Here is a 25,376-nt window from a genome sequence, read left to right on the forward strand (position 1 = left end):
TAAAATAAGATCTAGTGTTAGGAAATTGCTTTAGAGTTAGCTTGGGTTTGTCCAAGATTTAAAGTGATTCCTGAATGTTTGTGTTCCTGGAACCTGACTCCATATGAAAGCCCATTTTAGCTTAATGTATTTCCCCGAATAGGCTAAACTAAGTAAGGAAAAGACAGCTGGGTACCAGCACCTGAATATTTCTATCCTGGGCTGAATACTCTGGCTTATTTTATTTCACATTAACTATTCCAGCAAATTCTCTGATGAAAAAAAATGTTTGGTAGAACTGTAGAAAGAATTAAATCCCCCCCCCCCCCCTTTTTTTTTTTTCCAGTAAATCAAGTCATCACTGTAACCTCATTGAATTGCTTCATATTTTCCCAGACTAAGGGACTGAGAGGATATTTTGGATAGAAAATTCTCTTACGCTGATGTTTATAAATGCCAGTCTTTATACCATACCAACCATCTCTTTTTAGCAAAATCCTATACTCTGTTTAAAAGGCCTCATTTTAGTTTGAGAAGCAAGAAAGATACAGCAATAACTTCTCTTTTTGTAACAAAAATGTGCCAGCCTTGTTGTAGGGCAGAGTCAAGTCAAAGCCAGGGTATATTTTCTTATTTCTTTGTATTTGTCTCCAAAATGAGGTTTCTCATCTCCATTTCTCACATGCCCTTGCAGGTGACTGGGAAGCTGAAAGATCTTCCTGTCACTCACCTTTTCCCCAGACTTTAATTGTTAAACATGGTCACCATTTTTCAGGCACAACTTCTCAGCAGATACCTTTCTGGAGGAAAACCCACGAATCTGCAGAGCTGGAAGGCTGATGTTGGCTGGTTACAGCAGGCAGAGCAGAGAGAAAAGCTTTTTGATGACCTGGGGATGCTCCAGGGCAGGAGGAAAGGTGCCTCTGCTGCCAGGGCTGTCCATCGCCACACCACACTGGCTGTGAAAATGTGGCAAGCTTTTCTCCAAGAGGCTAGGTTTTAAGTGACAACTCTGAGTTTGCACATATGCCAAATTAACTCAAAACTAATGGCCCAGAACTTAGTACAACAGTTGAGCTTAATGTTGCAGAACAAAACCTTCCCTTTTACGTCCAGGGTAATACTTTTCCTGAAACAGTGTTGGTTAGTCTTGAATATCAAAGGACTGTAAGCATAAGTGTAATGCATTTAAATTGATTTAGTTTCTTGTGCCCTTTGTTGAGCTTTTCCTAACACCCTGTATTGCATTGCTTCAATTTTTTTTGGTCTTTACAGCTTTAATTTTAAAAATAAAAAAAACCAAATTACTCCCTCTTCAATGTGTTTAGCTGCATGCTTATGAAATCCCTGTACACATGCTCAGATGGAGCAATGAGAAAAGATGGAGTTAATGCTTCTGTGGCTGATTGCTTGATTTGCATTTCAGGCTTTTCCGAAAGGCTGAAGTTGAGGGGAATACTCATTTATGCAAAAGAGTTGCTACCTCATATACGTTTTATTTTAATATTAATGAACACTTGTATTTTAAACACAAACTTTACAGATTGTAACTCCTCTCCAAGCACTAGCTGATAGGTAGATGTGTATGGTCAGTCATTGAAATGAGTGTAATGATTTCAGAGGTGTGGTGCCAAGGGGGCACCAGACCTAGTTGCCAATCAATAACTTGGATTTATGGTGATTTAACACCAGTTGGAAAGAAAAATGCTTCAAACCACCTCCAGAGTGCTCTGGTAGCTTGTAATGTAACTCACTGTGCTTTATTTTGGGTCTAAATCAAGAGCTGTTGGCCTTTTGTGCCAGAGACTTTTTACAAGGGCATGTAGTGACAATGGGAAATGGCTTTGAACTGGAAGAGAATAGGTTTAGCTAGGATATTACTGTGAGGGAGGGCAGGCCCTGGCACAGGGTGCCCAGAGAAGCTCTGGCTGCCCCTGGATCCCTGGAAGTGTTCAAAGCCAGGTTGGACTGGGCTTGGAGGGATAGTGGAAGGTGTCCCCGCCCATGGCAGGGGGTGGGAATGAGGTGATCTTTAAGGTCCCAACCCAAACCATTCCATGGTTTTATGACAAATGAAGGAAAGTTTTGAAGCTGAGACTTCCCAGCAGAGCTGTAGGTCTTGGAGCGCTTGATCCTCCCCCTGGAAGAAAGCAAAAGGGCATTACTGCAGGTGTGATGTGACTGAAGTGATGTTAGCTGAGCTTCCAAAACCAGTTTCAGACAAAACCTGACTTCTTGTGAAAGGTTAATTGGGAAATATAAATGCTGCTTGCGTGAGGAATCTATTTTGGAAAACACCAGATGCTGCCCCTGGGAGGAAGGTGGCGGCTGCCGAGGTTAATGGAAAGAAAGCTGTGCTGCAGCTCAAGACGTGCCTGTTGGCAACTGCCATCATTTGGTGATATGGAAAAGTTACATTTCAAAGACATTTCAGACCAGAAACCTGGCTCCAAGGTCTCACAGTTATTTTCTGTACGTCAGATCCAGCTCTTAGTGACCAAGGACAGAGTGGGTTCTTTCTTCGTAAAAGGATGACGGAGGGAAAAGGATATCTGGTATTGCTGACTTCATTCACTGCCAAGGGGAAAATGTGGGTGAAAAGGATTCCCTGAGTTTTGTAATACTGCAGCTATGGCAGTAAATAGAAACGGTAGCTGGGGAGGACTGCAAGTGTAGAAATCATTATCATCAGTCTTCAGGCTCTGGGAAAGGGAAATAATCTGCTATGTCAGCTTATCCAAGTCTTTTGGCATTCCTGAAACTGCATCAGGGATCAATCACAGCACCGCCTTACTTCATCCCCATTTTCAAGTAATGCATCTCTGCCTCTTAGGGAGAGAATAAAGTAGGAAATACTGGTTGGTTAGGAACACACATGTGCTGTAAATAAAATTTCCTTGAAACTTGAGCAAATTTAGGGGCAAGTTGAAGCTGTTCAAGCAAGAACAGTTAAAGTCCTTGCTTCAATTAGAACTGTTTGGCCCCAGTCAAAATGTAACCAGTAACTGTAGTCAATAATACCATCAGCTTCAGCTGCTGCTGCTGAGCTGTACCTGCTGCCAGTAAACCACTTCCTGTGTTACGAGTAGTGCCTGAGAGGGGCAGAAGAGTTATAAACTCTGCAGGAAGGAAAATGCAGCAACACAGTAAGTTAGAACTAACCCTCATCTCAAATATACTGGATCCTTGAGTAAATCAGTATGATCCTAACTAGTTTGGGAAGGTATCACTGCTTGGTGAAAGCAGGGAAAAAAAAGCTGGCTGCTTAAATCACTTAAACCAGTCTCCTGGCAGCAGATTTGTAGTCTTGATATTTTCCTTATAAAAATCAATACACTGTAGGCAGTGTATTCTGTTCCATAACAGCATGAGTTTTACTTGTTCTGGAAAGCCACTAAATAAATGAAGATGTACTGCTGGAAGAGATGAATTTCCATCAGTGCTTTTCCAGCTCTGTTTGGAAGTCAGGTAGGCTGCTTTTGGAAAAGGATGGTGATGTTCTGAGCAGCTTTGTCCATTGACACCTTTGCCCGTTTGAATTACACCAGTGACTCAGATCAGGTCACATTACAAATGTACTAAAATTATTTCCAGGCCATAATTGAACCTTGTACCTCCCGACCAGGGTTTTAAGCATCAGTAGGTGCTCAGGTGATCTGAACATGAAATTATTTACTGGATGTTAAACCAGCCAACCAGCCCTTCTCTTAAGGAATGACCCGAGCTGTCCCTTCTCTGTTTGGACATCACCACATTCACAGTTTTGCTGGTGATATCATCCATTTCAGCTCCCACGGTCTGTAAATATCTCCTGAGGTGCTGCCCTGTGACCAGTCTCGTTGGGTTATCAAGGAAGGAGGGGCAGAAAATCAACAATGCCGTTTCCAGATGGATGACATTCCTTGTGAAGATGCACCAAAGCAAGGTGGAGGTGGAGTCTAAAGGGAAAAGTATGACAAAGCAATGACGAGGGACTTGAACCTCAACGTCAGTCAGCCACACCTTCCTGTATCTCAGGCCATGTCTCACCAGTGTGTGCCTCTCTTCCCTGTCACCCTTGTTTAGCATCTGGGTGGCTGCAGGCTAAGTTGGATCGGTGATCCGATTCCGTGGAAAACAAATCCACCAAAAAAAGAACAGTTTCCTGCCTGACCATCTTGCTCATCCAGCTCCACAGCAGCTGCACAGCTGCTAAATCAGATGCAAGGGCAGGGAGGGACAGGCAGGGAGCGGGGGAGTGTGACAGTGTGACCGTCCTGCTTCTCAGGAAAGCAGCTGCTCTGGGTGCGTCAGACCACAGCGTAACCAGAGACACATCCTTCGTTTGTCTGAGCAGAATTCCCTGAATCCATGCAGCTAGCAACACCCAGTGGAAAGCTCACTGAAGAATCCTGAGGTTGTCCCAGCACAGGCATGTCCTGTGGCCTGTCAGTCCCCTGGTGTGGTGGGACTGGGGAGGATATGACCAAGCAGCTGTCACCCAGCCGGTGATGTCACTCCAGGTCCTTTGATACACACGTTAACAGCATATTGAGTTTTAAAAAAGCTGCCCCAATGTTTACTGGGGTAAACTGCTATTAAAGTAACCCTGTGTATTCATTTGTGGTTATGTCAGTTCTGCAAGTGACTTGTCCCCAGAAAAAGTAATTTAGGCCCTACTAAGTCCCACAGGCACAAGCTATTCTTCATTGTCAGCAAAGCAGCAAAGCAGCTGCATTATTTCTACCCTTGAGGAGCGCAAGCTCCCCTAGATCTGAAGGGGGGAATATTTCCTATCTGCTGACAGCCTGCTGTCAGCTACACCCATGCTTCCTTAGTGACAGTTCTTCCACTCATCTGTTGTCCGTGGCACTGAGACCCCATGCAAAACCTGCAGCTGATATGTTCTTTGCTTGTAAATAGTACTTTGTTCCCCTCATGCTTGTTTGTTTCTGGTAGCATTGATTCCTGGCCTTCTGGCTGTCACGAGCAGCACCTGCCTGAGCCCAGCCCTCCCCCTGGGCAGCTGCAGGGCAATACCCCATCACCCTGTGCTTACTCAGAGGAGCTGCTGCTGCCTTTGGTCACTGCTTCCTAGCTTGTTGACTGCCATCATCGTTAGTCACTCACTATTTCCTAGTGGAAAACATGATCCACAGGGACTCCTTTCCAAGTCCGTGCTAATTCTACCTGTTCCTGTGGAAACAGGGCATGACTCCCATCCTGAGCCTGACCCTGAAACCTTCCCTCAGTGGGGATTCACGGGGCTGAAGCAAATCCTTGGCAGGTTGTTCCTCTCACTAGTGGCCAGCTGTCCTCTGCAATGTCCTGTTTTGACCATGCTGCCAGCCACGTGGCTGGCTTGGTGGGAATGCTCTGTCTGCCCTAGGGAAGCCACTTCCCATGCCAGGGGTGCTTCTCTTCAATCCCAGTACTCCTGTAATTAGGCTAGGCTGCTGGGCTGCAGTCATACTCCTGTTCTAACAAGTGTACCAGTGACTGCTGCAGGGGTGTTTCACAGAGACTCACCATCCTCTGGGGTTTCTAGGTGCTATCTTTAGGAGCTGGCTATTACACCCTGATTATGGGTATAATTCCTGCTTTGCTGTTTCAGTTATACTGCATTAACTGAGACTTTCTGGATGCTCTAGATTGGAATAAGTGTCCCACACAAAACTGAGGATCTGTATTTAATATTTCCTAATATATCATTCTGGGTCTTACGTACATCCCTTAACTAGCAATCAATGATTTGGTTTCCCTGCCTCTATGGCAGAGTGAGGCCATGGGGATGAACCAGGGGTGTCCAGGCCCTTGTTCAAAGGAGGCTGGAGAAGGGCTCTGGTTATCCCTGGATGCAGGGATATCCCACTGGTGGTCAGCTGGGCAATGCTGAGCTGTTTTTTTTCCCTCTGCAGACTCTTAACTCTGCACAGAGCAGGAGTTCCACGCTGCTCTGGGGTTATTTGGCACCAGATCCAACAGTGTGCTCAAACCCTTGATGAACATCATAAAAAAATAGACTTTGCTCAAGTAGGCTTTACGTAATAATTGGTCTAGGTTAAACGTAGCAGGCATGTTGCAGGACAGGTGCATTAGCCAGGATGTGGGCTGCAAATCATGTAGTTGCTTCTTGCTGCTCCTTTCGATACTAGGCATTGTCATTTGTTTGTTGCCCTGATAAATGTTTGGTTTTCTCACAGGAATGAAATTACTGAAAGAGATTAACTGTGGCGTCCAACAGAGCTGACAAAGCAACATATTTCTTCCTCTTCCAGCCATGAAAAGGGAAGGCAGGTGAAAGCCCCTTTCAGGAGGTTCTCCCAAAATAAGCAACCTTGACAAAAAGAAAATACAAAGAGATTTGCTAAAGTTCTTGCATGTGAGGTGCAGGTACCTTCTCCAAAAGTTACAGGGCAGGAGCAGACCAAGAGACCTTTCAGTGTGCAAAAGCTGCTTGTTCCAGAGCACAGTGGGGTTTATACCGCTGTGATTTTTTTTTTGTTGTTGTTTTTATAAGGAAACATACAAAAGGAGAAACTGTTTCCAAGTGTATTTGTGTTTCAGAACACCACACTTCAGAAAAATTGTGGGCTCTTGTATTTTGTCAAACAGCTACAAGACAGCTACCCAACCCCTTCTTACAGCCAGCTCTGTGCAGCACTTTGCGTTTCCCTCTAAAAGAAGTGAAGCCACGAGCCTTTGTTGGGAATATTCTGTATATTTGCAGCAGTGACCTATGCATTACACAGGCATTAGCCTTCGGAACATGCGTAATCTCCGCAGCATCCCAGAGCTGCAGCCAGCGGGGCTGTGCAGCTGTGTCACTGCACCCTGACCTCCACAGAGCTCCGCGGCTCTCTGCCCCTGGAGTCACGGCTGGTCTCTCCCTTGGCTCTCAACTGTGACCCATTTACGCCGCACATTTATCTGGCATTTTCATCTCGAAGGGCTTCTGGCTGCTGAGCAAGCCGATCTCTCGTTTTGAAAACAGAAGGACCCGGCTCCCGAAAGCCAGCAGCCTGCAGGGGGGACAAGGGACAAAAACGACATCTCGGTGTGCCGATGGCACCAAAGGCAGCTGAAGAGCGCTGTCCTGCCTGGCAGGCGCTCCTCCCTGTGTGCCGACGCCTAGACCCAGCCCACAGCACGTATCAGGGACAGCAAACAGCAGAAAGCAAGCACGGAAGACAGCTCAGCTCTGCCAGCAGCCGTGCTGGGGCTGGGCAGGTGCCAGGCAGGGCAGCCACACCCGGCACAGATTCTCCCTGACGCGGTGCAGAGCCTGCTGAGAGCGGGGAACCCTCCAAGGGCTGTGCGTGCCACAGCTGTGATGGCCCAGGGACACTGGGGACAGCTCCCCCCAGCATCCCTTCGCCTCCCAGGCTCAGCCCCAGCAGCTCCGGCTGGTCCCATCGAACCCGCTAGTCCCGAGGGCCTTTAAAAGCAACAGTAAAATCAAGAGGGTGCCAGCACAGCCCCTCTGCTGCCCTCCTGGTATTTCCATTTCCCTTGGACACCCACGAAGGCAAAGGGTGTCCAGCTCGTTAAACTGCCCACTCTGCTCCTGAATGTCTTTTCCATATTGGACTTTCCGAGCCCTGTAAAAATCCTAATAGTACCGTGTCCCCTTGGAGCCCAAAGGCTGGCTCCCATCCAAAAAGCCAGCAAGCTGCTCTCTAGTCTAAATCTGTAACACAGAAACGCAATTTATTCCATGAGATCCCAAGTGGGAAAACTGGCTGGGAAACATAAGTACTAATTTATGTCAATTAGATTATCTTGAATGGAATATTTAATATTTTTAATGGAACATTTTTTAATTGATGCTCATGGGTACTTTGTAGCTGTTGGAAACTCTGATCTAAATGATTATTTTAATGAAAGATTGCCAAAGGACTCGCATTTGAAACTCCTACTTAGGCTAACAGTGGGACTGTTTCCCCTGGTCTGGCCAGCCCTCATTTCCCAGCTAGGGCACTCAGGGTAAAGCCAATTAGCACAGCTACAGAACTCCAGGAGAGTGTTCACCACAAATCCGACTGTGGACCCCCCTCAGAAACAGTCTGAGCTGATGGGCTCACATGGATGGCGCAGGAACTTTCAGAAAAGGATACCTGCATATTTGTGTCAGGACCCTGAGGGCACTGATGGTTTAATTGCCCTGACCAGTCCCTCCTGTACTCCCCACCTGCTGCTCATTGGAGGGGTCTCCATTTAAGCTCAGCCTTGAGATGCCTCTGTTTCCCTCTGAATGTTGCTGTAGGTGCAGCCTCCCATACAGCTCTTGCTCCCAGATGATCAACACCCTAAGCTGTAGATAGATCTGTCACCAGCCCTGTTTCTGGCCTGTCTCTGTGATGCACCTTGCATTGATGTAGAAGCCCTGCGGCTCCCTGGCACACGTTAGCTGTGCCACCTGAAGGAAATTGAATTTGGAATGCTGTCCCAGCTTCTGACCAGTTTTTCCCTCTTGAATCACAGTAAGTTAAATCTGGACCAAAAAACCCCAAACCCATGAAGATCCTAAAACTATTTCTAAAGGTCTCGCTTCTTCTCTGTTCAAGTTGCCAAATCAGAAATTCTCATCCCAGAAACCCTTCCACACACATACATGCGTGCCTGTACAGCCCTTTAAACCATCATTAGCCTCCCCTTTTCCAAAGGGAGAGATGCAATTTCAAGTGGAGAAGCAGATTGATTGTATCTATAGTCTGGTTTTATTTTTCAGCCGCAATACACAAATCCATGGAGCAAGATCCCCGCACTGTCATTTGTCTACTGCACGGCATTGCTTTCCATTCTCCTGGAGTGGTGAATTATCCTCGCTGCTGAGCTCGCCCTGCTCTCAGAGGCCCTCTCCAGTCTTTGTGCCACAGAGCACTTGATGAGGGTCAGCAGCCGTGGTGCTGTTCTTCAGAAGGTTAATTTACACGTTGCCTCTTGGCAGCACAGAGGACTCTCCTTCAGCTTGCCCTGTGCTGTGGTGTCTAGGCAAGCCCTTCAAAACCCAAATTGTTGCTGGATGCGGTCAGTTGAAACTCCTGACCTAGTTTTTCAAAATGATGTGGTCGGCTTAAAAAATTAGATTTACTGCTTTTTTAAGCGATTGTGTAGTCCTTGCTTCAAGTTCTCGTTTGAGGAATTGCTGGAGATACTCCAGTTGCAATTTTGAATTTCTCTTCATTGTCATAGAGGTGAGAGGCGTATTTTTATGTGATACCTCTTGCCTCTAGCAGCTAGGAAAAATACCAACTATTTTGACACTGTGATTTAAAAACAGTGATATGTGGATAGTTAGAAGTTGCCGTTATTCCAGATTTGCTGGGTCTCGAAGGCAAAGAGCTCAAGGTATTAAAGTCTGTGCTAAAAGCTTTCTAGCATAAAGTCCTGAGCAAAAGCTGCAGCAGCAGCTGCTACTTGGCATAGACTCCAAAGTTCTGAGAAGGAGCAGCGGGCAGCAGGCTTCTTTCTTCTTGATGATAATGGAGGAGAAGAAGAAGTAACAGCAGGAATAACAGCCATTTTTTCTTCTTTCTTCTTCTTGTTGTCCTTCATTCTCCTTGCACCCCATTACAGGGGCATTTAATTCATAAAACATCCAATCAGCTAAAAACACGATTCTAAAACATTTTTCCTAAACCAATCTAAGCGTAATTCTAATGCACAAAAGTAGTACAAAAGTAATATGAAAGTAGTGTCAGTTATTACCTAAATTTTTATGCACATAATTTTATCTATTTACGCATATAGCTTTATCTGTTTACATTAATAATTCTATCTATTCTATCTAGAAATGCAAGCAATGTTCTGCTATGTTTTCATTACGTCTGGAGCTAAGTTACTGAACTTTAAACTAGTTTTTAGGGCCTTACTAGCTAACACAGTCTCTTAAGGCACTTAAGATATATTTCTACTTACTTAAAACTATAACTTAAACTTACACTTTTACTTCATATCTAGGTGGCTTAATATAGTTCAGCTTCTTTAAAGGGTCTAATTCAAACCCTACATTTCTTTCTCTCTCTGAAGGACTCTGAGAGCCTTCTGTCCCGTGCACTCCACCAGCGGGGGTGTTTCAGCAGTTCCAGATCCTCAGACCCATGTGCAGTTATCAGGGGTGTTTCAGCAGTTCCAGATCCTCAGACCCATGTGCAGTTATCAGGGGTGTTAGGATGGCATGGGCTGGCACTGACTTGCTTGGGATCAACCTGGGCTCGCTGTGTGCCTGGAGGCAGCACCCAGGGGCTGGGGTGCCCTCCTGCAGATGCCCACTTCTCGCTCCTCAGCTTTTTGCAGAATGTCTGTTCCTTATCAATGCTTGTTTACACATTTCTCCAGGTTCTGTGCTCCTTTGCAGCTATTCCCTGAGGTCCTTCTTATTCTTCTACCTGGGCAGCTCCAGCCTGTATCCCAAATAGTGAACGTGGGCAGGAGCAGTTTTATAACCTGATGGAAGCTAAAAAATGGCCAGTGCTCTGGCCAGCTGCTGAGCAGCACCCAGACCTTGGCCTAGAGGACCCCAGTTCTGTCACCCTCCCCTTGCCACTCCCATGCCAGTCCTGTCCCCGTGCCAGTCCTATCCCTGGCATCACAGTGTGTTTGGCTGAGGGCAGCCTGGTGGAGCTGGGGGTGTGGGAATGTGGACGGGCTGTGTGGGAAGGAGCCGTTTATTATTTGTTGCCATTGGATACTGATACCAGAGTACCAATTTTAACTGCAGCTGTAAGGCTGTCTGGAGTACACAACCAGCATCTCTTAAAGCAATCGTTGGGGCTTTATTTCCTTAGGAAATGTTCATAGCAATATCTCGGGTTGCAGCACTCCCAATAAGCCCGTAGTACCTGGTTTTCTAGTGAAGCTTCCTCCTTGGAGTTGGGAAAACAGATTAAAAATGGAAAAGCAGCAATTGGAAGGAAGGTTGTGTGTTGGATTTTGCAAACAAGAGGTTTTTTAACTTTTTTTCCCTGTTGATACCAGGTTGTTTTGCTGCACAGCTCGGCTGTGGAGCCAGGCCTCTCTGTGCTGCAGACAGACTGTGCCAGGGACTCAGCATGGCTTGGTTACTTTGTGAGCCCAGTGCCTTGCTCTGTGGCAGCTGCAGAGCTGCCTGCATGGCCTTGCTAATGCTCAATACTCATAAATCAGATTTTAAAAATACCCCAGGGCAGCCTCAGGCAGGGATGCCAGGCGTAACAGCCCCACTTAATTTCCTCTACATACTCTGCTATGAGTTGTTCAGGCACCTGCTGAAACTAGAAATGTTTCTTTCCTTAAAACAAGACACCAGCAGATGAGGTTAATTACCACATCACAAATTGTCACAGTTGAATCTTCATGAAATTATTCCTGCCCCAGGTCTGAGTCTTTAATGGGTATACTTCTGGCTATTTTTATTATTTTGTTATATTACAAAAGCAATTATCAGCCCAAATCTGTTTCCCCTTGTTAGTAAAAAACCTCTGTTGCAGGAAATTATTGGGATGAGGTTTTTTTTGTGCTTTCTTTATGTGGACTTAACTGATCAGCAAATATAGCTGCATGAGAGCTGGCTCTCACAGCCCCAGCTACCTATGGCAAGGTGGGGGCCACACCAAATAAATTTCTGTGCACAGAGCCAGTATAATAGACATGTATATCTGTGGGTCTGTATGTATTCACTATACATAGAATCCTCGTGTGATTATAGACTGGTTGGGGTTGGAAGAAGCCCTAAATATTATCTAGTTCCAGCCCCACTGCCATGGGCAGGGAACCTCCCACCAGACCAGGCTGCTCAAAGCCCTGTCCAACCGGGCCTTGAACACTTCCAGGGATGGGGCAGCCACAGCTTCTCTCCTGGTCCAATGCCTCTCCACCCTCACAGCAAAGCACTTCCTCCTAACAGCTAATCTAATCTGACCTACTCTGTTGGAATCCATTCCCCTTTTTCTTGTCACTCCGTGCTCTTGTGAAAAGCCTCTCTCCATCTTTCTTGTAGGCTCCTCTCCTGCAATGCATATATACAGACCTGAAGGAGCTGCTTTTGAACAGCTTTTTGGATGTGTAATTGAAGTAGGAAAAAACATAGCTAGAATTTTCTTGATGCTCGGAACAGTGTAGTGTTATAGAAGTGACTGCTGTGCATATACATAAAATAAGCAATTAAAGCTGAGAAACTGAGCATTGGAATAAAAATAGCTGGAGCCAGGACCTAAACAGACCAGAAATGCAGACCCCACAAAGCTAACTAGAGACTGGTTTTGGGAAAAAAATAGTACATGGAACAACAATGACCAGCAACTTTCCCCCAAGCAACTGTCACCTAGCTGGGAGTCAAATGCCTCATTGTGGCATTGCCTCTCCTGACTTTGCACAGGTTTTGTGGTACTAAAGTCCTCCAAAACCCTTTCTGAAGAAGAGGTCTTGGGCAGGAGCAAGTGCAGTACTATGGGCGCCTGTGTTCCCAATGGCATCCTGTGAGCTACAGCAGCACTGCAGCTCTGTTTGATCTGGCACCAGGGGTAGCTGAACGTGTGCCTAGTGTGCCTTAGAGATTGGCTTCACAGACGTGTTGGGACAGAGGATGTAGCTGAACATGTCTCCCTGTTAAGCTTTCAATCTCTGAAGGTTTTTATTCTGTTGATAAAAACCAAACGGAAAACTCAATTCACAGATTAAGAACTAACTGCTTTAAAATTAGCCCTATTAAGATCTCACCCAGGACCCACAGTCCCCATACTCTGGAGTCCAGTGCCAGACAGTGTTTATCTGTGTGTGCAACACATGTTGGGCAACAAAAGAAGCTTTGTACCAAAATAGTTTATTAAAAACAATAAAACTTCATTGAAGCTTGCTGTCTTCAAGACAGAATTATGACATTGCAGCATTCAACACGATCATAATCCACATATAAATATAAAACTATACAGCTCCTGCTCGCCTTGGCCAAGATCTGCCCTCAGTCTGGCCCCAACAGCCCTGCTGACACAACCCAGCCCTGCATACTTTAGCTGCAGAACCTGTTCCTCTGGGAACTGAGTTATTCTATCCTTTCCTCCCCTCACAGTGCTGTTACTGTGAAGAGGTTACACAGAAACCCAGCACAGCTCTTGGCAGCTCGAGGCAGTAACAGAACCGGTGTGAGCACACCGAGCCACTGACAACAGCATCCCGCTGGGGGATGTTTAGGAAAAATAAATAGGCGACCAATTACTCAAGCTCCCAGCAGAGCCCAAGTGCAGAGAGCAGCTCCTGCTCACAAGAAGGAAGCTCTGTCCGGACCTGCCACATCGCTCCTCGGCCGTGACAGAAGGGCTCCTGCACAGCCACCTCTCGCTGCAGCACCGGCAGAGAAGGGCAGTGCCAGCAGCTGGCTGGCACGCTTCTGCCACCTCCCCTGAACACCCTCCAACAGCGTCACTCTGGGCCACCAGCTCTGCACCCAGTCAGTATTTGTCCTTGCACTGTGGCATACAGACTGAGCGCTTGGTGCCCCAGCCTTCTGGGCCAGGATGCTGCTCACGAGCTGTGGCTCGGCTTCCTCGCCAGCCCAGAGGTTGCTTCTCCCTCCTCTCCATCTCTCATGTGCCCTGGGCTGCTCTGCTGATAGGTGCCTTCTTGCACAGTTCCTGGTAGAATTCCGATTCCAAAAACCGCGGGTAGGAGTTATTCTCCATTAAGCTGTAAACTCTCTTCTGCGCCACACTGAAGCAGGTATGGGTGGCTTCCTGGATGTTCTGTGCGATCATGTTCTTGGTCTGGAAGTCTATGTTTATCTGAAATACAGAAAGAGGGACGTTACTCCTTAGAGCAGAATTCAAGCATGTGTTAACACAGAGTACAACTTCTGAAGAGGCGAAAAAGGCAAGACCCCATTACTGCAGGGTAAAATTTTCTTAAAGGAAATTCTCCTTTTGCACAAAACCAAAACGAATTCAGATATGTATTTTCTCAGTTAAAATGGAAATTCTCTGCAACTCTGCTTGTGCCATTTTCCAGCTTGGTGAAAAGGCACTAGAGTATTCAGACCCAGACATTAACAGTGAGGTTATGTACAATGCAGTTTGACATCTGTATCTTGAGTTCAAAGAAATAGCGGCTATGAGTGAGAACTCATAGAGCAGAGCATTTATGTATAAGCAGATTTTCCTTACCTCTTTGGGAGCCTCCTTTTCAATGAAGTCATTGTAGATTTTCTTTGCTTTCAATGTCAGCTTTTGGGGAGATTTCGTTTTCTTGAAGTCCTCGCAGGCCAACCAGAACTCAATGTTCTCTTCACAAAACTCAGACTTTAAAAAAGCTCGGAAAGCAGCAAGACCATCTAAGGAAAGAAAAAAATACCATCAATTAACTACTTCAGGAACCTCGATTTTACCTGTTCATCATATCAGCTTCTACCAGAATGTTTTGTTGTAGGTCTATTTTTTCCAGCAATATCATGGCAATAAAAAAATTCCATAATTTATGTTTGCAAGCAAGTTAATGCTTTAACAGCTTGGCAGACGTCCCTTTGAGTTTGCCATTTCTTAGGCAAACACAAAAAATAAAACCGTTTCTGTCGTTATGTTTCCTTCTGTGATGCCTGAGAACGCATTTAAAAAAACCCATTTCTTTCTAGATAAGCTCTCCTCTGTTAACCTTTACACTGCAGTAAATGACTGCTACAGTACTCTGGAATATTCTTTCAATGGAAAGAATGACTCAAGCTCAAAGAACAAATAGTAATATTAATTTCTTGGTCTTTTTGCTTTGCTAGTGAATGCTGCTTCTTTCAGAGCTACAGTAAAACCCCAAGATCACTGAACCTGTGTTGCAGGATCCTTCCCACATTACTGGAAAGCATTTGCTTTGCTTATGCAGAGCTCAGGGAAGAAATGTCCTTCTCCCTTTTGGCAAAGCCAAGCCAACAGGTATGACTTTAGCTACAGGGGTTTCAAGAAAGAAAGAAAATCTACTGAGATATTCTTTGTTTTATTATTAGTTTACATTTAAAAAAAAACCCCAAAAACACTTCTATGTATTTTGGCTTTAAACTGTTAAGAGCATTTAACTTGCAAGACCAGAATCAAGGCTCTTTACGTGAGAGGTACAATACTGACATGAAAGGAAAGCAAACTCTTACAGACATATAAACTTCTCCTTTCCTTTGCTCCCAAATGTTACTTTTCCAAGTCAAACTTACATTTGTTGGCAAGCAGTTCATCAAAGGCTTCTGACCACAGCTGGGCTTCTTCAGGCGAAGGTCTGCAGAAAGAGAGTGAGAACATTAGACTACACTGCTCAAGTCTTGCTGCTTTTGAAGAACACTCAAGTCATTTAAACAGAGTCTCTTTCTCACAACTTACCTGAAGTAGTTGCGGTGTTTCCCCGCCTTCTTAGACTTCCTTTTGTTGGAATTGGAAGAGTTCTGCAGGAAGTAGCTCAGTCTTGTCTTCCAATCTTTAATGCTGGAAAAAAAAGAAGAGGGAGACGCCGGTTAGAAACGACAGCTCGCAGAGCTTTAGGCAGCAGCGCTTTCCCTGAGGCGGCTCCCGCAGCCACATCCCCCCGAAGGCAAGCAAAACGCTTCCAGTCCCTGCGGGCGGGGTGAGGACTCACATCGTTCTCTTCATCCTGCCCTTGTCGGTGTCCTCGGGCTCGCTGCGGCGGCGGCCCCGCTCCATGCGCCCGCCGCGCCGCACGGCCAGCGGCAGCAGCAGCGGCAGCAGCGCGCCCGGCATCATCGCAGCGCCCGCCGCCGCCCGAGCGCTCTTATGGCCCGGCCGGCGGGCGGGGCCGCGCTGAGGGCGGCCCCCAGCCAGACACGGCTGCCCGGCTTTCCCTGCGTAGCAAACTTGGCTCTCTTCCCCATCACGTCTGCTTTTCCCCCTTTATTTTGTTTTTCCTTGCTCCCCCCTCCCCGTTCTTGGAAATCTTTTTGGAGTGTCACGCCGTCAAAGGGCTGGCTGTCTTGTCAGTCAAAAACATACCCTGCTCTTCTGGAGGTTTTTCTTTTAAGGTTATTCAGATTTTTGAGTGTGGCCGGTACGTGAAAAAGGAAGGACTTAGCCATATTTCTTCGAAAACTGTAATAGCTCGAAGTTTGAGCTTACGGTGCTTTCGGTGTCGCCCCTCTGCTAACGCAGGCTGTGGATCCCTTCCACCCCGTGCACAGGATTCAGCTCTGGGCAGTGTTGCCACCTACCAGTGAATTGTGTAAATGACTCCCAGCGCTGGAAGCTGAAGTTGCAGGGCCTTACTCGAGCACTCGGCTTGTTGAATAGGCCATGTGGTCCTTCTCAGCAGCATCCAGCTGGAGGGCATAATGTCCAAACAATTTGGATTTAGGAACCATGTGAGTTTTTCTTTACCCTCTCTCTGCTTTTCTGCTCTTTTCTGGGCATGTATCTTCTTCTCCACAGTACCCTAGAGCCTGTCTTTCCTGCCACAAAAAACAATGTCCAGAGAGACTGACTCCCCAAACGCCAGCTGACCTCAACACAATCACATAGCATAAGTGTCTGATCCTTTTAGATAATCACTGTGTCCTTACAACCTCTGCTTGCTGAACACTCAAAAGCTGCACTAAAGCATTTTGCTTTAAATGAGATGTCTGGGGAAAATGAATGCCATTTAATTTGTGACAGCATTTAAACAACTTTTCACTGCTTCTGGTTGTACTTTGCAGTATATATTGATGATCTGATAGGAGAGTAAAGTTCAATCCTATAAATTTTAACAAATCGCTTTAAATGATTTTTGCAACAGGTAGCTCTTAGTCCTGTATGTACATAAAGCAAAATTATTGTGAGGGTGAAAGTATGGAAAGAGGACGGCTCTAAGTGCTGTAAAAGCATCCATTCCAGAAACTCCGTGAAGCTGCCAAAGCACAGAGCGGGGCAGGCAGTGCCAGGATGATGGATGAGCGTGTGCTGACTGCTCTCCAGCGCTTCATTCGTCACTGGCCTGGAGATCCAGGGCCAGGCGAGCTGTGAGCGCTGCGGGGCTGCGGGACAGCCTGTGACACGCAGGAATGTAGTTATGATATTTTACGAAAATCCTTTTGTCAGGATTTTCTTCTCCTGAGAAGCTGAGGGCCTCAGCTCCAAGATGAAAACAATTATTATCTGCTGGTGTGGAATGCAACAGGTGCATCCTTGACTGGTCAATGTGAGGATGTTTCTACTTAATAACCCATCAAGGAGGCATCAGGGTCAGACTCTCCAGGAGTCACAAACCTTTGTTAGTCATTCCTTTCTATTCCTGTCTCACCTTCTGATGCATCTTTCTCTCTGTTCTTCTAGTACAGTTTTAGTGTGGCATTTTAAATATAATATATATCATAATATAATAAACCAGCCCTCTGAAACATGGAGTCAAGATTTCTGTCTCTCACTCTGACAAAAGGATTTTCATAAAATATCATAACTACACGGGAATACTGCCCGGGGATGCAGGACAGCCCGTGACACGCGGGATCACCTCCCGGGGATGCAGGACAGCCCGTGACACGCGGGATCACCTCCCGGGGATGCAGGACAGCCCGTGACACGCGGGAACACCGCCCGCACGTGCGGGCCTGGCACAGGCAGTCTTGGAATAACACAGGGAAACTCAGCCCTGGCCTTCCCCACGCTGCAGCCCCTGCAAAGGATCAAATGATCTGCAAAGGAGAACAGCACGTCCCCACCTGCCACCTGACTGCAGATTTCCCCGGTTCGGATGCTGGTTTCGAGTTTCTTTTACCTGATTCTCAAAGCTGAATGGGGGAAAATGTGGCAGCTATTGGGCAGTGGGAAACTTCAGAGTCTAGCAAGCTACAGTAAGGTCTGGTCGAGCAATTATATTTTGGGAGCTTACCCATAGCACACCAGAGATCCAACAGATGTTTAAAACCTGACAGAATGTTTTCTTGTTGGTCCTAGAGGAGGATTGCAAGGGTAGAGCTGGGATATTCCCAGCATCTGCCAAGTTGTAAAGCTGGCAGTAGTCAGCATATGGAAAATTGCAGCCTGAATCATCTGATACTTTCTATTTCAAACTTTTAATTGCTTCTTTTAGAAACTCGTAAAATGGAAGTACCAGTTAAGGGAGGCAGTTATAACATGTGTAATATCTTTCAAGTGTAGAAAAAACAGGTAAAATATTAAGCTGAATATGGAATTGTGGGCTTAGATGACCTTATAGAAAATTCTTATTGTAACATTTGGTTTAAAAACTATTTAGACTAAAATTGTCAGCTGTGTTAGGTATATTTTGGTTTATAAATTTATTATACTTTTAAAGCATGACTATTACTGCTTTTTCCAGTAAAACAGACACTTTACAAAATACTTTTTCACTTCACCATGGTGAGTTTTCCGTCTGGGACAGTTACCTTTGCCAGGACATAAATTACACATCTGCATGATAAAATGTGTTTTCCATTTATGTTCAAAGACCAAGAAAAAGCATCTGACCTCCCACCATGTCAGCAGTGCGCTGTGCAAGGACCCAGTCCGGGCTGGGATGGGAGGGAAGAGGTTGCTGGGAGGTGGCTGACTAAGTTCTCTCCTTGAGAACTTCCCCTGGTGCTGTGGGCATGAAGTGGCCCTGCATGGCTGCACTGCCTGCAAGGGTGTTTGGGCTCACTGAGCAGTTTTAAAGGTACCAAACCCAGGCATTACTTCATTTTATCAATTTTTTCAAAGCAAGATGGCAAAATTGTTCGGGTTGTTAGTTTGCCTTTCTGGAGGGGGGTCTGTTTCACACCAGCGGCGCCATGCATTGACTGGGCAAGGGAGATTTGGCATCTCAGCCCTGTCCTGCACTGTGTCTTGCAACAGGATATTGAAATCTTCCAGGAAAATTAGGAGTTGGGGTTGTAAAGAAAAGCCCTGGGTTGCAGTGTGTAATACAGGTTCAGGTGTGTTAGCACAGCACAATGTGGAGTGCTGCTGGAAAATCTACGTCTCCAAGGTGTGATTCCTTTCTTTGGGAACGGGGGTGAGTGGCTCCAAGCAGTGGCCAGGGCAGCACTGCAGATCTGCCTGTGGGTGTGCTGACCTCTGCCCTTTGGAAAAAGGGAAGCGCTTGGTGGCTGAGGACAAACGCAAGCACAGTGCTCAGACTTTTCCTTTACGTCCTCCTTAAAGCTTCCATGTATTTCTGTCCCACTGATCTCACTGGCAAAGGGCAAGGCCGAGGGAAAGCGGTGGGAGGAGAGAGCCCAGAGCCCAAACTTTGCTATTGAACTGACAAATTTGCCATCGCCTGCAGCAAAATCTGATGTCAGACATTTAATGGCACAAGCGCTCACCCTGGAGATCACACTTCGCTTTTCAGAGCCTTTCTTGAGAATGTTCTGTTCTTTCTGTGCTTATACAATTCCTAGGGGCACCAGGGATGGCTGGATGTACAGGGGACTGTAACACAGGCAATAAACATCCCAGGGAGAAGATTAGGATTTTTCCATCTCGGTTCAGTTCTATGTCGCAATAGCTACGCTGATCTTTTGAAGTCGTCAGCGAGCTGTTCTCACTGAATGATACTTAAATCTGTGCCTGCATTCTGTGAAATGCCAACCCTTGTTTCTTTCTTTTACTTGGCTGGTAAAGGACACAGGAAAAGTGGTCCAGAGTTTGTGGCTGAGTTTCATAAAGCCAGGAGGATAGAACATGCTTTTGCATGGTGGTTCAAACCGTGCATGGGAATTGTTTGAGGGACGCCTTATTGAACTCTCAGCTATGAGTAGCTGAAAAATCATGTTCAAAAGAAGGAACAAGATGTTGAGCCATGCCTTTTTGTTTTGTAATGCAAATTGCAAACGACACAGGTGAACTTTCCTGTATTTTTATTATTCTTGAATGTACAGCTGTACAATCCTGTGCTGTGCTGTGAGATGATTCATGTAAGCATCAGAACAGGAGATCAGCAAAGCACACCACATCTTGATCCTCTGTTCTTACCTCCCTTTCAGTCTGTCTTCTCTGAAGTGCAAGGACTGATCTGCATCAGTGCAGAGGAGCACAGATGTGCCCAGCTGTGGTGCCAGCGAAGGCTTTGTGCTGTGCGTTGCTGAATAACAGCAGCCAAGCTCAGGCTGTGTGATAGGGCACAAATTTCTAAATGAATGGTTATGAATATTAAAATTGCCAATCTTTCTCATTTTTTTAATAAGAAGTTCACTCAAACCCTAGGTCTAATACTAATCCTGTTCATTGTGTTCTGCCTTTCTAGCTCCTGTTAGAATTTCAATTACATGTAGTAGGGAGTGTTGTTTCCTTTGGATTTTTTTTTGGTTGGATTTAAATTTTTGTTTGTTTGTTTGTTTTGTGGTTTTTTAATTGCTTGGAGATTGCTGAAGTCAAGTTGTTGCATTCTCTGTCTCTGGCCCTGCAGGCTGTGCCTGACAGGCTGTTGTACTTCCCCCAGTATTATTTTCCAGCCACAAAGCTCAAAAAGTGCAAATCACCAGAAGCCATTTCTGGATCTAAATTTAGCACTACTATGGATTAACACTGGACCAATCATATGCTCGGTCTTTCCTAAATGAAAAAATAAAATATATCTCATTACAAATGAATCTTGTTTCACTTAGCAGCAAAATCCTCTGAGTAACGTATAAACTAGACAGGGTTCTCTGAGAGCTCATCAGTCCCAGCCCTCAGCCACCTTGTTTTACATAAACACTGACATTAGTTTATAAAAGTTCTAAAAATAGAGCTGAAATTTGTCAAGTGGATCAGCTGGGGCTGTGTGTCTACGTACAGGGTTGCTGTTGTGTGGATGTGTACGTCTTTATTTTAGTGATGCTGTGAAAAAAATATGAATTTAGGCATTGAACCTAAATTGTGATTCACCCTCTGGCCCTGGACATTTGGACATGTTGGTTTTGAAGGAGATACTGGACAGCAGCAGGCAGGAATTGGAACAGCAGGTTCCCTGGGAAGCAGGGATGGCTGTCATGCTTGTATCAGATCTCCTTTATCCCTTCTGCAAAAAAAGCTGAAAGGAGACCTGTTAATATGGTCTGCATTCTAAAGGACAGGACATTCTCAAATTCCTTATGCCTTTTGTCAATCCAGAAAGCAAGGAACTTAGCAAGAAGCAGCTTATTTTTAACAATGAAGTTTTCTTAGCAGATACAAGCTGGGTCACCATCTCAGGTGAAGAGAGATGATTAATCTTGTTTAAGGTTAGCCAGGTAATGCAGAACACTGGCTCCATGACCTTTCCCACTTGCATCCTCTCCAAAGACTGTGTTTGTTAACCTGGGTGTGCAGAGGGACATTAAACAATCAAACATGTTTGTTAAATCTGGATGTGGGCACCATCTTTATCGTATTATCTGCACGTAACACAGCCAGCACACAGCCCTTCTGATGACTCTTTAATCCATGTTAATGAAAGTCTCTGCAAATACCTGAATGGTGTTAGTCAGACTTTGACTCAGAAAGTCCCTGTGGCTTGGAGAATCCTTCCCTTTTACAGCTCCCACAGGTGGACACTGTCAGGAGTCCAGCAGCAAGAAAGCTAGAGATCAGAGTATAGGAGTATAACCATTTGTGCACCACCTTAAAAGTTCAAATTTCAATAAGCGTTGAAAATAAGAAGTAAAAACAAGTACTTCTTTTGAAATGAGATAAAATTTCTTTCTTATTTTGCAATGGGCAAAAAAGTTTTAAAAAGCCCACCTTTTGGGACACCCTGATCTCCATGCTGGATGGAACTAGCAGAAGTTTAATTGCACTTTTTAGTGGAAAACAAAAACAGTAGCAAAATGTCAAATTTGTCAGTAGGAAATTTTTCATTGCTTTCAGATTGTTTTAGGGTGATGTTTTCTTTTTATCACTTTCAGCGTTGCTGCATAGGCTTTTTGGTGAAGAGTAGAAAGGTAATGAATGTCTTTGAGGTGTGATAAAGGCTGCATGGCAATGCAGAGGAGAGGAGAGGAAGCACTGTCTGAGCAAATCTGCTCATCCAAGTCAGGAGGCATCTCAGGAAGGGCAGCCTTGCACCCTTTTTAGTCCTCATACTGACAAAAACAACTTTCAAATTTGCAGGGTAAACTCTCTGGAGTCAGAAAAGGCCAGAATGAAGGTTCCCTGTACAAGGTTGTTAATCCCACAGGCACCCTGTGGGCTACTCCCAGAGTGAAGGCTAGGAGAGAAAGGACAGACAGGGTGAAATTTGTCCTCATCAAAGTGTGGAAATTCCCTCCTGCCTATTTTAAGAGTGCACTGAGGAGGTTGGACCATAACCAGGGTGTTTTAGGGGCGGTCTGGACGACAGACATAGCCAAGTACCTTGACAGATTAGTCATTCCCTAAGTGACAAATGTTGCAAAATAATGTCCCAATCCTCCAAGCCCTGTAGGCAGGTACATGGTTCCCCAAGAACAGTTTTTTAAAATTAGTTCAGCATTCTAACAGTCCTTCAGAGCAGAGCAATTAATAGCTGACTTTAGGCGAACCATTCAGTGTGGAAAATGCAGGTCCAAACCCATAAAAATATGTGGAGAAAATGATAAAATAATTTCTTCTGTTTGAAGGAATGTTAGGTAAAATCCCACAGAAATTAGTGAAGTTCTCCCTGCTGATATTGCGGTGCTAGATGTAGTCAGAACACTTATTGTCACAGCAAACAGCAGTGACAGGTAATTCTGCATTAAAGAAATTTTGCATTTTCTGAGCTGCTTGCAGTGCTAGAAAATGTCAGTGCAGGACTGGACATTGCTATGGGCTGCACTCAGAATTTTGAGAGGCTGCAAATAACTCATTGACTGTTCTGGCAAACTCCTCTTTAAAGAGACTGTCATCAGTGCCACACTGTGGCACAGCCTCCAGTCAGGAGCTGTGATGAGATCTCTACACCAGGCACTTGGTATTTCTCCAGAAAGCTCTTCAAGGATTGCTTGATGCATCATTGAGAAAAGAGAACAAAAAAACTGAGTTAACAAAAGAATCAACAAAAATTTACCATTTCTTCACTGGCTATAAGTATTAAAATGTACCAAACAGATAATTTAAAGGGGAAAAAGGAAATCTTGCCAGCTCTTAAAGGATGGGACAGGTTAATTAGAGGTGACAGAGAGGAGACTTGAACATGTCTGTTCAGCACTTCTCTCCTCCCAGGTTCATCTTTTCCAAGATGAACTAGTGCAGAGGAGGGGGTGCTCTGTGATGCTGGCTGTGATTTCACCTGCTCCTTGCAGGAAGCTTCTCTTAACTCTTTCAAAAAAGAAACCAACTGTGTAGCAGTTTGTAAACACACACTTCAAAACAGGATCTTTCAGTACTTTTTCTGATGCGTGTTGCTCTGAGGCGTGCCACGTGAGCTGCACTTCAAGCTCTGGAACGGTGAACTTATTTCACATTTAACATTAAACTGGTGTTTAGTTGCTATGGATTTTTTTTTTTTTTTCAAATCAAGTTGTTTACCTAACGTCTTTGTTTTAAGTAAGTTTGTTTTTCTGGTAGTTTTCCAACAGAAACGGTTATTTGAAGGCTAGGACAACATTCCTGGCAAGTTTATAACTGAGAAAGAAACCAGGGGACAAGAGGGTTCATCATCTCTCTGGGATATATGTGAACATATTAGGAATCATAGGATGCATAGGTAAATTGCAAGAGGTAATGAAAAGAAGAACAAAAATTATCTGGAGGAAATTACCTTCTGCTGTGTCTATGAATAACAAATGCCTGCTGTGTTGATTATGTTCTGCTTGCTTTGCCTACAGGAGACATGAGGACAGGTTTTTTTTCTGTGTATTATGGAATTATTCCTTGTCTGCATAAGTATTTTCTTTATTTCAGACAGCTACTCCAATCCATCCACAATAAGCAGTGAAGAGAGATTTGGAACTGGACACAGAATAAACACAGGGAAAGCTTCTTGAAGCTGGAGGGTATTTTTGCATTGACAGTTTCTCTGCAAGTAAATGGAGAATAAAGAAGGATGTGGTGAGGTTCTCTGCTGTGCTTTGGGTTTGCAGCAGGTGTTACACAACTGCTCTGTGTGCATCATACAGGCATGGTACGTTGAATCTTTACTAAATCTTCTTCTACTAGTACTATCTGCCAGTATTATTTAATTTGCTTCTATTAAAACAAATTGAAACAAAATGTTATTTTGTCACAACTCAAAATGCACTCAAATCGAGCTACTTTTGTTTTCTTTGCCAGTTTGCATTTACATTTATAATGCATTACTAGCCAGCTCATTTTCTCTTTCTTTTGGTGTTAAATACAGCTGAGAAATCAACAGGTTTCCATTAAACTACATCCCCAGGTTTTTTTTCCTCCCTCATCGGAGCAAATTGAGTAAGACTGGGTTTTGCTTGCCTGCCTGCTTGCTTTTAAGTTTCTGAGTGAAGAATCAACATAAATTTGTAGTGTTGTTACAGCAAGCCCTTTCTGACCCGGGGAAAGTGGATCAGTGTCCCGGTTTAGGGCAAATTTGGGAGAAAACCTCTAAAGGGGATACTCTAGAAAGAAAATTCAAGCGGCCCCTCCCGCAGCTGGTTGGGGAAAAGATTTCTTTGGAGGAAAGTGGAAAAAACCTGTTTATTTAACAGGTAAAGCATTCACCAGCTCCACAAATTGAACAATATTAAACAATAAAACTCCTTGTTGCTCTGAAGAGATGACAAACTCAGAAAGTCCCTCTGAGGGCTGTAGCTCAGCTCACTCAGTCTCTGATCAGTCTCTTATCAGTCTCTTATCAGTCCCTCTGGTGCTGGAAATGCCCCGGCCCAGGCCCGGCCCGGTGGCCGCAGGTGCGAGCTGCCGGGGCTCTGCTGGGTGTTCAGCCCAGAGCAGGTTCAAACAGCTCCAAAGGAAAGGGAAAAAACCACAGTCCAGGGAAATTCTCTGCCTCAGCTGGCTAAAACTAACTACAGCAAAGGAGAGCTCTGTCCCGCTGTCTGTCCACCCGCAGACAGCACGGTGCAGGAGCAGGAATGTGGAGGAGTGAGAGCAGTGTCTGGAAACAAACTCTGCGCTTCTTCTCTGCCCCCTTTGCTCTTGGAACGAGTCTGAAAGGTGCAAAACTTATTATCCAGCATAAACGGGACAGATGATTGGGGATAAGAGCTTCTTGTAGCCAACCTGGGACAATCAGGAAAGAATAGGTACAGTCAGACCTGCAGTGTGTCTGCTGCAGTTTGGGCTGGCTGTCTTGTCGATGGAGCTGGGTTACGGTGATGGCTGTAGTGGTGAAAAGCAGTATTTCTCAGCTGTGGCATGAGTTTGTGTAGCTTTCCTGCAGGATCTGACCCGGCCTGCTGGCACCTCTGGCAAAACTCCTGTTGTGGCTGGACCCTCTCTGAGCAGAGTAGCCCTCAGAAGCATGCAGGTTGCTCCTTGTTCTCCATGAGCCTCCATTTTCCCTGGCATGACCAAAAATCTGCATTGCAAATGTGTACTCAAACACAGTCATGGCCAGAAAGGGAAGAGGTTGTATGGAGGGGTGAGAAA

General features: G+C 45.2%; 1 protein-coding gene across 1 annotated transcript; it reads right to left on the bottom strand.

Annotated features, from left to right (window-relative positions):
* Nucleotides 1-12,741: 12,741 nt before the first annotated feature.
* On the bottom strand, nt 12,742-15,696 carry RGS2 (regulator of G protein signaling 2). Its single transcript, XM_038145002.1, has 5 exons — nt 15,538-15,696; nt 15,285-15,386; nt 15,122-15,183; nt 14,094-14,260; nt 12,742-13,715 (listed from the first exon to the last, which is right to left on the bottom strand). Exons 1-5 carry the CDS (start codon nt 15,660-15,662, stop codon nt 13,521-13,523), a joined length of 651 nt encoding a protein of 216 aa, XP_038000930.1. The 5' UTR covers nt 15,663-15,696; the 3' UTR covers nt 12,742-13,520.
* Nucleotides 15,697-25,376: the final 9,680 nt, after the last annotated feature.

Source organism: Motacilla alba, chromosome 8, assembly GCF_015832195.1.
Source record: "Motacilla alba alba isolate MOTALB_02 chromosome 8, Motacilla_alba_V1.0_pri, whole genome shotgun sequence".
NCBI lineage: Eukaryota > Metazoa > Chordata > Aves > Passeriformes > Motacillidae > Motacilla > Motacilla alba.

What these genes read in the sequence shown, in the direction of transcription:
- RGS2 (XM_038145002.1), bottom strand. Translation starts at nt 15,662, where the DNA reads ATGATGCCGGGCGCGCTGCTGCCGCTGCTGCTGCCGCTGGCCGTGCGG. An exon ending in GGCAGGATGAAGAGAACGAT is followed by an intron (nt 15,387 to 15,537) that starts GTGAGTCCTCAC and finishes TTTTTTTTCCAG; the next exon opens with CATTAAAGATTGGAAGACAA. An exon ending in TGAACTGCTTGCCAACAAAT is followed by an intron (nt 14,261 to 15,121) that starts GTAAGTTTGACT and finishes TTCTTTCCTTAG; the next exon opens with ATGGTCTTGCTGCTTTCCGA.